This window comes from Pelophylax lessonae (assembly GCF_965119305.1).
Source record: "Pelophylax lessonae genome assembly, chromosome: 1".
Taxonomy (NCBI): Eukaryota; Metazoa; Chordata; class Amphibia; order Anura; family Ranidae; genus Pelophylax; species Pelophylax lessonae.
Window position 1 is genome coordinate 805143131 of NC_138768.1, and position 12208 is coordinate 805155338.

Here is a 12208-nt window from a genome sequence, read left to right on the forward strand (position 1 = left end):
GATTTATAAAAAATTGGAACAAAGCAGTGAGGTGTGATATGTAACAACGCTGAGGAGATCGCCAAGACAGATGCACAGAGTTGGACCTTCTCAACAAGCTATGTGTATTATAATAATAAGATATCCTTTGTAGTGCCAGAAATTGGTGAACCACGCCGACTAGTCCCAGCTGAAAGCAGAACCATACCTCAAAGATTGAGCGACTATGTTCTCGCATATTGTCAGACAGTGATTCACTCGATCTTTCTTGTTTGTCGAAGGATCTTTCTTCCTGCAATGAGAGAAAACAGAGAAGGTGGCTTAGGATAAATAGACAAGATGGAAATCCTTCTAGGGCCAGTCTGGTCATAAGAAATTAATTATTGGCAGAAATACATATATTAGGAGGAACAACGGAAACAATATTTGAAAGAACAAACACATGACTTTTTTTTTTTTTTTTTAAACACGACAGCAAATATGAACAGAGGATCTTCGGCTACCACATTACAGAAGAGAGCCTTAGAACATCAAAACAGTCCGGTATACAATTACATATACAGTATAAGCTTTGCAACATTATTTAGTCTTCAAAAAAAAAGTTTACAATATTACCTCTTCCCTTCTTATGCGAACGGGAGTTAGACTGATCGCCCTTCTTATCGCCATCAACATTTTTCAAATAGTAAGATCGGTTAAGTTGTGGCTTTTATTCCAGACAGTACTTCTATATAGAGCTCAGTTGGGATAGTAGATAGAACAGAGTAGGGAGGAAGTAAGGTTGGGAGAAAAGCAGAGCAGTGAAATAGGTAAGGAGGTAATGAAAGGGGGAAAGGGTCGGGGGGTTCATTGTCTAGTCTCCAATGGTTGCAAAACCATTTAAACTCCGTTTGGGTTGTGTAGTTTAAAGTGATACTAAAGTCTAATTTCTTTCTTGAATAAAAATAACAAACATGTAATACTTGCCTCCATGTCGTTGGTTTTGCACAAAGTGGCCAAATCCTCCTTTTCTCGGGTCTCTCGCTGGTGCTTCTGGCCCCTCCCCCCTGCAGAGTGCCCCAACAGCAAGCAACTTGCTATGGGGGCGTCTGAGCTGCACCTCCGTGTCCATTCAGATACAGAGCTGTGGCTCGACCCCACCCCCTCCCTCTCATTGGCTCACTGACTTTGACTGACAGCAGTTGGAGCAAACTGCAGTTCACAAATATGCGCTGCAAATGCAATTTTAAAAAGTATCCTGTGCGCATTTGGTGTAGCGCAGTTTTGAGGGCCTTAGACCTGAATGTAAATTGCATGTGAAAAGCTTATCTGTTCAAAGATGAGGCAATTCCAGTGCGGGGAGAGAGGCAAGGGCATAAATCAATAACACAGCTGTATCCAAATTGCATCCAAAATGCATTAGAATCGCACCACATCAGTGTGAACCTAGCCTTAAAAATGTGGTCAGTAAATTTTTTTACCACAATCTGCACTGATTTCCAGAAATGGGTAACTTTGGGACAAGCCCAAAACATGTGAAGAAATGTGCCTTCTCCTAGACCACAGCGCCAAAAGGCTGCAGGCAGGCATTAGGGATGCTGGGGTAAGGGTTGTAAATCTTGACCAAGAGCTTCATCAATTCATTGATTGATCTTCATCAATTAGGACCAAGATATTGTTTTACAACAGGGATCAATAATTATTAGGGATCAGCACTTCGCTACACATAATTTAATCACTTTTGCGTATCAGAATAAAACCTTTGTTGGCAGGTACCACATTTGCATTATATTGATTTTAACCACTTTAAGACCGGAAGGATTTGCCCCCTACCTGACCAGGCCCTATTTTGCGATTCGGCACTGCGTTACTTTAACAGACAATTGCGCAGTCGTGCGACGCTGTAGTTAAATAAAATTGATGTCCTTTTTTCCCCACAAATAGAGCTTTCTTTTGGTGGTATTTAATCAGGTGTGCGATTTTTATTTTTTGCACTATAAAACAAAAAAAAGAGCGACAATTTTGAAAAAAAAAAAAATAATATATTTACTCACATTCTGCTATATGACATTCTCAAAAAAAAAAAAAAGTAAAAATCAAATTTTACATTTTAGGCCAATTTGTTTTCTGCTACATATTTTTGGTAAAAAAAAAAAAAAAAAACGCAATAAGCGTATTTTGATTGGTTTGCGCAAAAGTTATCGCGTCTACTAACTATGGGAAAGATTTATGTAATTTTTATTGTTTTTTTTTTTGTTTTTTTACTAGTAATGGCGGCAATCTGCAATTTTTTGCAGGACTGCGACATTGCGGCGGACAGATCGGACCCCTGACTGACATCGTTTACACTTTTGGGGGGGACCAGTGACATTACTACAGTAATCAGTGCTAAAAATATGCACGGTTACTGTAATAATGACAATGGCAGGGAAGGGGTTAACATTATGGGTGACCAAGGGGTTAAATGTGAGCCTAGGGGAGTGATTCTAACTGTGGGGGGCGTGGCTTCTGAAATGACCATAGAGACATGTGATTCTATATAGAAGGATCACATGGGCTCTATGATAATTTCAAGGAGAAGAACAGTCAGCTGTGTTTACAACAGCTGACTGTTCTTCTCTCTCAGCGGGGAGCGATCGCGGGTGTCAGGCAGCAATCAGAGCCGCCTGCCCGCTGCATCAGCTTCCCTGGTGGCGCGCGCTCGCCCCCTAGCCTCGCGACAGCGAGCACCGTACATGTATTACATTACATGTATACATGTAACGGCTGCCTGCCGCAGTACATCTGCGGCGGCCGGTCATAAACTGGTTAAACCCACCCCCAAACTATTTTCATAATCGATTAGTTGGTTAACCAATTAGATGGCCTGCATACAGAATGCATTATTTGTTTACATATCAGCAAATACAGTGCAGCACACATACATCTCTGTACACCCTCCATACATGTAAGTAAGCTTGTGAATGTGTGAGGAGCAATGTCTCACGGGACATGTAGTCCTGGCAAGGAGAAGGAAGTAATTTAAAGGGATCCTAAAGGCAGATTTTTATTTTTTTACCTTGCTATAGGGGGAACTCAATATTATACTTCACGGCTTGCTATAGAGGCACCGTTAAGGCAGGAGGAGCAAAAAGCGCCGACAAGGCACCCCAGAAGAGGAAGTACAAGTACTGATACTTTTTCTTAACTACTCCCCGATATCAATTACCAATACCTATTTTTAATGTTGCGACAGTTTTTTTTTTATATAAAACTAATGAAAAATTATTACCGTTTCTTTAGAATTATGAAGAACAGTTCTTCTGTGGCTTTGAAATTGCGCTACTTCAGCTTGATTTCAAAGCCACAGATCAGTGCAATTCGGACGTTTGGATTCCTTGCAGCTTGATATTTCATTTAACAGAACTAATGCAAGTCAATGGAATCGCAAGAAAGGTATCGGTTTTAATATCGGAGCATTTGCACAAGTGCAAATGCTTAGTATCGGCACCAATACCCCGGTATCTGTGCAACAAGAATATCTGATTTTTAAGAATAAATTGTCTGTTTTTAAACTTTACCTAAATAAATTTTATGTTTTTTAATTTTATCTGATCGAAACAATCGGCCAACCAATCGATTATAAAAATAATAGTTAGTTGCAGCCCTAATATAATACACACACACACACACATTTATTTATATTACACAGACGCTCTACGTAATCAGTTTAGTAGCAGTATTAGAAGTATCAGAACTCCTTAGAGGGGTGGGTGCTGTGTCCGTCAAACTCAGAGCAATGGATTGTACGCCAAGTACACCGGGCTCCATAGATCATAACTACTGGGACATCCAAAATCAGTGCCAAAAGGAAAATAGGGGTGGGGAGAATAAACCAAGGCTAAACATAAGAGCCCTATCCAGGACACAGGAGTCTTAACCGGGTCACATGAGCACCATCTGAAAAACTTAAAATGTAAAGAAAAACACCCCTCAAGAGGGAACAGCACCTCTTAAACAGAACCTACAAAACTTTGCAGCCAAAAGAAGCATCTGCAGATACCAAAGTATCTACTTTGTAGGATTTTGTGAACGTATGTTCCGACGACCAAGTGGCCACCATGCAAACTTGCAATATTGATGCCTGATGATGGAATCCCAAGAAGCACTTGACGCCCAAATAGACTGTGCCATGACAGGGAAAGGAGGAACCTGACCTTTATTAGAATAGGCCTGAGTTACCCTCTATCTGATCCATCTGGAGATGGTAGCTGAAGAAGCAGCCAACCCTTTTCTTGGTCTGTCCATAACAAAAAGCAAGTCTAACCTTCGAAAGGACTCCGTAGCTGCCAGATACACCCAAATCACACAAACCACATCCAAGGTATGCAAAGCAAATTCCTTGGGATGAGCTGGCTTGGGACACAAGGAAGGCAACACAATGTCCTCATTCAAATGGAAGTCAGAGACAACTTTAGGGCAGGAATGATGGACAGGGACGAAGAACCACTTTATCCCTATGGACCACCAAAAAGGGACTGCGACAGGATGCCACCAATTCCGATACTCTGCGGGCCAAACAAGAACGCCACCTTCTGGTACAACGCAGGGAAGGGAACCTCTCAAATATTCTTAAATGGAGAACCGAAAGCACCAAGTGTAAATCCCATGGCGGCAAGAGACCGTACAGGTGGAGCCACATGTCGATAGGGGTACAAACTAAAGAGTGCATGGCTAGGGGTTGTTGAAAGAAGATTACCAAGGCAGACACCTGGCCCATGATGGTACTCAAGGCCAATTTCTGCTCAACGCCCTGTTGGAGAAAGGCTAAGACTTAAAGGATTGAGGATCAGCGCCAATCGACTCACACCAAGAAAATATATGCTTTCCACATAGAATGGTATATCTTGCTTGAAGACGACTTCCTCACCATTACCATAGTAGGGATCACTAATCAAGACAGACCTCTATCCCGCCCCTTCGTACTTGGCTTTCAATAGCTAAGCTATTAAAACCAGCAACTGTAAAGCAGAATGGTAGTTCAGCCCATGGGACAATTGGTCTTCTCTAAGAGGAAGTCCCCAAAGGCCGTTTACGGCCACCAGAATGATTGGAAGATCCTCGCCCTTGATTTCTCACAGGAACCACGGAAGAAGCCTGAGCCGAGGATGATATTGGCCTTACTGTGGCCTTTGGACACCTGCAACGTCTGCCAGAGGAATCCGTGACCTCGCAACAAAGGCCACGGCCGACCTAGCGCGTAGCTGTGGTCTGCACACGCTCGCTGGCTGGTGGGGAACCCCTGGATCTACATTATCCAGCCTGGCAGTTGATTGTAGATCTCCCAAGGGAAAAAAGAAAATGTAAGGAAGGAGAAAAAAAAATTGCTAGGACCAGAGATCCCAGCCGGGAGCCTAGGTCCTTACTGCTGACTAGCCAGATTTAAACTGATTACCTAGAGCAGAGAGGAGGGTTATATACCAGCTAAAGGATGGCCCATGGGTGTAACCAGGTGCTTTTTTTTTCTGCCTAGTCCTTCTCCTGGAGGAGGCAATATAACTCAGTAGTTATGATCTATGAAGCGCTGTGTCCATCAATGAACGAAAGAGAAATATATTTCAGCTTACCAATTCCCCTCTGAGGGAAAGGAAGGCGACGGGCGGAGGATAGGTGCTGGCTGCCTCTGGATACTCGATAACGAGCAGCACTGGGAGGACTAACTTTCTATACTGATGTCTACGAGTCCATAATGCACCCTTGAGACATGATTTGTGAGAAGGACCACAGCTAAGGCTACCAGGATCCAAGACCCCAATCCCATATTTACTACAAGCTGGCCACCCCTGTAGGGGTACTTAGCTCTGGTAGGTGCGGGCTATACTGAGAGGGGAGCACTAGATTCCTCACCCGCACACCCACTCCGGATCACCCCAGGAAAGCACCTTATAATTATATATATATATATATATATATATATATATATATAAATAAAATTTGGGATTTTTTGGACCATGTTAAGTATTAATTTATCACTTATTGAGTTATCAATTTCACTACCTATACCCATTTTTTGGTGTTTTTTGGCTGAACAGCAAACTTGTGGATTCTGTGAACCTGCACTTTTTATCAATTTTTCCTTTTGTATTGTTGCACTATAAGGGAGTGGATCTTGTTGGGTTCCACACTTGTCACTTCAACACTTGAACTTGTAGCACATGCACCTTATTTGTTTGCAATAATTTTATATATATATTATTTTTTTCTCCATTGTATTATAATCAGATTATTTATCAACTATTTTTACCACATTTGGTAAATATAGTTTTGCACAATCACTCAGCACTTTATTTGAGTCACTTGATATATTTATTACCAGCATCTACCTGTTCAAATAATACCACCTGTCACTTTATTACACTATCTGCACATTATATACATGCCTTTTTTATATATATGCTGTATGTGACACCACTTACCTAATGTTATTTGTGATCAATATGCGGTGACTGTATTTGTATGTTCATATTACACCTTTGTTGACACAATATAGGCAGCGCCAATCACTTCACATACCCCCCCATTCTACTGAACATATAGCCCTTATAGGGCTGTATCTAGAAGTGGGCTGCAGCCTGATTCCTTCTTTTGTTTGCATAGCGTGGATTCTCTTACCCTTTTTCTTACACCTTTCCATGTCACCTGTGCTGCCTGAACACGTAGATATTTGGTCTTGTGATCTCTGTTAAAGAGAAGGTTCAAAGCCCAAACTGGCTAAAAATCACCTTCAGCAGAGGAAAGTTACTATTTTTCAAGCATCTAACACTTGGGGAACAAAAACATGCACGTTTTCTAACTAAAGGGATTCATAGGTGTGCAGGTAAGATCCAAACATCTAGATGAGGGCTTCTCAACCAGGGTTCTGTGGAATTCTATGGTTCCTCCTGAGGTTGTTGGGGTTCCTTGAGCAGTGAGCAATGGTGGATTGCTCTCCCACCTACACTGACCACCAATATATGGGGGCAATTGAACAGTAAACACCTCTCCTACACTGACCACCAGTTAGAGGACAGTGCAATTTTTTTTTGTTTGTTTTATACAGGCCCCTTTCAGGGCGGTTTCCGTTGTGATTAGCAGGGGATCTGTAAGTGAATTCTGATCAGAGCAGAGCGGGCAGATGATGTCTGTGTCCCCTCAGTTCCAGCAGAGTGGACACAGAGACCAATCTGCTCTGTGGGCAGACAGGAGTAAACAGACTCTGCTGTCTGTTTACATCCGACTACCCTCCAATCCACTCTTCCTAAACAGAAGAGAACAGAACCCCTTACATTTTTTTTTTGTTAGCGGACCGGATCAGACCCAGAGGTAGGCTGATGTAAAAATGGACAAAAGTCAGTTTACACCTGCTTATCCATAGGAATGCATGGACCTTCTGATCAGGTCCACATGAAAAACTGATCAGATCGCCTAGGTAAAGGTCTTCTTATTCGTTTCAAATTTATTGCTGAAATAATTTTCTCAGGGGATTGGTACCAAAATCTGTCCTGGGTGATAAATATGCTAGATACAGAAGATTTTTGTTTAACATTTTCTCCAACATAATAATTCCGCAATTGTAGGTAGAATTTAAGCAAGGGTTGCCTGAGCACCTGAAAATTATTTCAAGGGCTCCCTAAGGATAAAAAGGTTGCAAAAGTCTGATCTAGAGATTTAGGTTCAGGTATAAAAACAGTCACTTTTCATTCCCAAGTATTGACATGAGTGTTCAAGTAATCAACATCAGACACCTGCAGTACCAACCCGGGGGCAACAAGGACAGAAACTGATCCCATATCAGTTGATAATCCATGTTCTACTTATGGCCACTTTACCTGCTTGCTTTTAAAACAGCACCACTGTACATACATTGTGTCTGTGCCATTCCCTCCACAGATGACACAGCCTACAGAGAACACAGCTGGAAAAACTCCCATTGCATCATGGGATATGATGGTTTTGCACAGAGCAGCCCGGATCCTCTTCTTCATGTGTCCCACATGAACGCTCCTGGCTCCTCCCTCCTGCTGGGTGCCTCCACAGCAAGCAGCTGTGGGGGCAGTCAAGCAGACACGCTCCTGACCCATGGCTCTGTGTGTCCATTCACACACAGAGATGCATCTCGGCCCTGCCCCCTCAATCTCCAGATTGGTTTACTGGCTGTGATTCACAGCAATGGGAGCCAATGGCTCATACTGCTGCCAAAGCCAATCAGGGGTGCGAGGCAAGGCTCACATGGACATCGCTGGATCGAAAGGGGGCCCATGTATGTATTAGGGGGGCTGAGGGCTGCTGCACACAGTAGGTTTTTTTTACCTTCATGCATAGACTGCATGAAGGTAAAAAAAAAAACCCTTATGCCTTTACAACCACTAGAATAAAAAAAAAAAAAAGTCTTATTGCTCTCAACCTCACACACCAATCACCAAGGGGGTTACTGCAGACACAACGAACACTAGAACGCTTTTTTTTTTTTCTATTGCCAATGGTGTTTTATTTATTGTAATGTCAGGTATACGACATACCAAAATAAGCTGGATGACAAAGGCTGTATAAAAAAATGAATGACAGCACACAATGTCATGTGTTCTCCACTCGACAGATGTAAGCTGCCTAGAAAGAATCCTGGACTAACCCTGCTCATTGTAGAGAAGCTTATGGTAAAGTTCAGGTCTAACTGGTGTTTGTGTTTCCAGTAATCTGGATTAGCAGGTTTACCTACTATCTTGCGCTTTATACAATACGGTTTGCAGGGTCATGATAAACTAGGTAAACTTCTCTAGTTAGGAACAGATATCAGGTTGCATATGTGAAAATCATTGTAGATAATGATCAGTGAGCAATAATGATAAAGAAAGGCTCAGGTAATGACTGGAATATCTGTAAGGCTGGCCGTACACTCGTACAGGAGTCATTTTTTTTTCTCCTTCAACCAGAAGGCTGAACAAAAGAAAAAGAATCAAAGTTCCCCATCTACACACTTGACATGGATGGAAGAATCCCCCCTGCTGAGCTATTGTATTCTGACAGGGGGAGACTACCCCACCATCGGAATACACTGATCAGCACCGCCGGCTATAACCAGCAGCAGAACTTCAGAAAAAGTTTCCAGCAGGCTAGCTGTAAACAAATTGATCAATAGATCAACTTGTGTACACAACCAGCCTTCCGAAACATGGATCAAAATTTGGCCAGTCCCTGCTGAACCAGACAAACTTTAATCCATGTATGGCCAACTTACAGAACCACAGTACATTTATAGAAGATAAAAATACATGAGCCTTGGTGGCTGAGCAGTTTCATGACTTCTTTAGCCAGCTCTACACTTCCACTGCCCCTGCCGACTCCTCCCAGATGGACTCCTTGTCCTCCATCCCCTTCCCTCAACTGACGGCTTCCCAAGTAGAACAACTAAAGGCCCTGCTGACCCCTGAAGAAATCACAGACGCCATTGCTAAATTTCCTAGGTGTAAGTCTCCTGGATTGGACAGCCTGCCAGTGGAGTTTTACTCCCAATACTCTGACGTCTTGGTGCCCCATCTCTTGAAGCTCTTTGAACAAGTATTTGACACCTCCACCCTACCCCCTTCTATACGCGAGGCCCTCATTGTCCTGATACCAAAGCCAGGCAAGGACCCCCACCGCCCGAAGTCGTACCATCCCATCTCCTTGCTGCAGGTCGATGTTAAAATTCTGGCCAAAGTCTTGTCCATGAGACTTGATGCTGTGATCCTCTCCCTAATCCATGCTGATCAGGCTGGATTCATGCCAGGTAGGAACACCTCGTTCAACCTGAGGCGACTGTTCATGAATTTACAGGCCCAACATGACAGTGTTGGCACAAGAGTGGTTGTAGCCCTCGATACGGCCACGGCATTAGACTCGGTTCAGTGGGTGTTTCTCTGGAAGTGTTTGGAGAGTTATGGCTTTGGCCCCAATTTTATTAGTTGGGTACAGGCCCTGTATCGGGCACCGGTGGCCAGGGTCCTGGCCGATGGGTGGACTTCAGCAAGTTTCCCCCTGACTAGGGCACTCAACAAGGTTGTCCACTGTCCCCTCTCCTTTATGCCCTAGTAGCTGAATCACTAGCTATTGCTATACGCGCTCACCTGGGAATATTGGGCCTTCGTGTTGGGTCCCTAAAGGAGAAGATTGGCATGTATGCAGACGACACTCTGCTGTACCTGGCAGATCCGGGCGACTTCCTGCAAAATGCCCTGGCCCTTATTGACCAATTTGGCTGCTTCTCAGGCCTTAGAATTAATTGGGATTAATCTGACCTCTTTTCCTGCCAATCCCGATCTCCCACTGCAGAGAGTAACCCATATTAAAAATCTAGGTGATCAGGTCACTAACAGGTCAGTGGATTATGTCCCCAATAATATTCAACCCCTGTTCACTTTGGTGAAGGCTAGGACACAGACCTGGGCCCGCCTTCCCCTGGGTGTGATGGGACGAGTAAACCTTATCAAAATGGTACTTCTGCCCGAGATACTTTACGCACTCTGGCACTCACCAGTTTACCTCCCTCTTAAATACTTCCTACAGTTGGGAGTCCCTCCTAAAACCTTTTGTCTGGGGTTCCAGCAGACACAAGTAATCATGGCGCCATCTTAAAAATCCCACGGATCTGGGAGGCGTCGCACTCCCTGACTTTAATTTATACGATCTGGCCTCACAGCTCTCCCACTTCTTCCACCTCAACAACACAGACAAATAGAGATTCCTCGCCCTCCTAGGTCCCTTGTGGGCACGTTCATCTGTAGATCTGATGCAGATTGTGGTGAGCGGACTTCTGGGAGCGGAGATAAGGGGAGATAGCAGGTCTTTACTTTACCACTATAGACGAGTCTGGGATGTAGCGTCCGACAAACTTGCTCTCCCCCGGCTTCACTCTCATACTCCTCTGTAGCATAATACCCTGCTCCCCGAGTTCTGCTCCATCTTGGATTCGCATGTATGGGCCCACTACGGAATCTGCTACCTCTCGTATATTCTTACCCATGGGGACGCTCAAAAAACTTTTGACGCTCTGAAAACAAAATATGATCTCCCTACTTTTATGTACTTTCGCTATTTACAACTCCACCACGCTTTCTCCACACAATTCCCACAGCCTGTGCGGGATCTTTCACCTGCCTCGGTTTTGGAAGTCGTCCTGGGCTCGGAACCTAAACACCTCATATCTATTTTACATACGATGCTTCACCTGCCGCCTTCCACTGTGGCCGCATATGCTCTCAAGGTGGGGTGGCGATGTGGGTGTGCTGGGGGATAATGAATGGGGTAACGCATTGGATGCTTGCAAATTGGTCTCTCCAAAGTTGTCTGACCGACTTACCCAACTGTATATCCTCCATCGCTCCTACCTCACGCCTCTCAGGCTCGCCAGATACAGGAGGGGTATATCTACCCAATGTCCTATGTGTGGGCGGGATAGGGGCACTTTTTACCATTTGTTGTTGAGTTGCCCAGAATTGCAGGGCTTCTGGTCGCAGGTTGTCCGGTTTCTGCATGACAACATGGGATCCCCCCTGAAACTGCTCCCTAAGCCCTGCCTCCTGGGGATTCTCCCTGATGCTGGCTGCGATAAGTTCACTGCTCATTTTCTACAAGAGGAGTTCTTTGTAGCCAGAAAACTGATAGCACGTCAATGGATGCGTGATACGCCCCCCTCGTTCCATGACTGGCTTCGCGAGGTGAACGTTACAATCCCGTATAAGAAATAACTCTACGCTCATAGGGGTTGTTCTACCAAATTCAACAAAATCTGGGACAGGTGGTTACAGGCCCCGGAGACATGCGTCTAGACGCCCTGTCTCTTTCGCCCTCCGTGCTCCTGGTAATCCGCACTCCATTTATGCTCTTATACTCCTTGTCTTGCTTGGCTTCACCGTCTCAGAAATCATCTCCTTAATGTACACTAATATACGTGGGGTTCTCCTTCTGTTTTCTTTTTATATGTGCTGGTATTTGTAACCGTTTTCGCATTTACGTTATGTTTGCTCGTTTTTGATTACTGTGTACACCTTAACCTTGTATATTTTTATTTTATTCTTGCCTTTGTTGCCTTGCATTACCCATGTTTGTTTCAATAAAGAACTTGTTTGATAAAAAAAAATACATGAGCCTAACCCTCTCAATAATGAAAGAGTGGGAAAATGTGTATCAAACTCCTCTTCATCCATATAAGACTAGGCACCTCCACAACTTAAATAGCATATCATGGAAAAAAAAA

The 12208-nt window shown here is 43.8% G+C and overlaps 1 protein-coding gene across 1 annotated transcript in view; it reads right to left on the minus strand.

The window, feature by feature from the left end:
• HTT (huntingtin) overlaps positions 1-12208 on the minus strand; it is a 427987-nt gene that overhangs the window by 369653 nt on the left and 46126 nt on the right. Inside the window, exon 2 of the mRNA XM_082256463.1 lies at positions 188-271. Within this exon, the coding sequence (XP_082112589.1) occupies positions 188-271 (84 nt within the window). The remainder of the gene's footprint in view (positions 1-187; positions 272-12208) is intronic.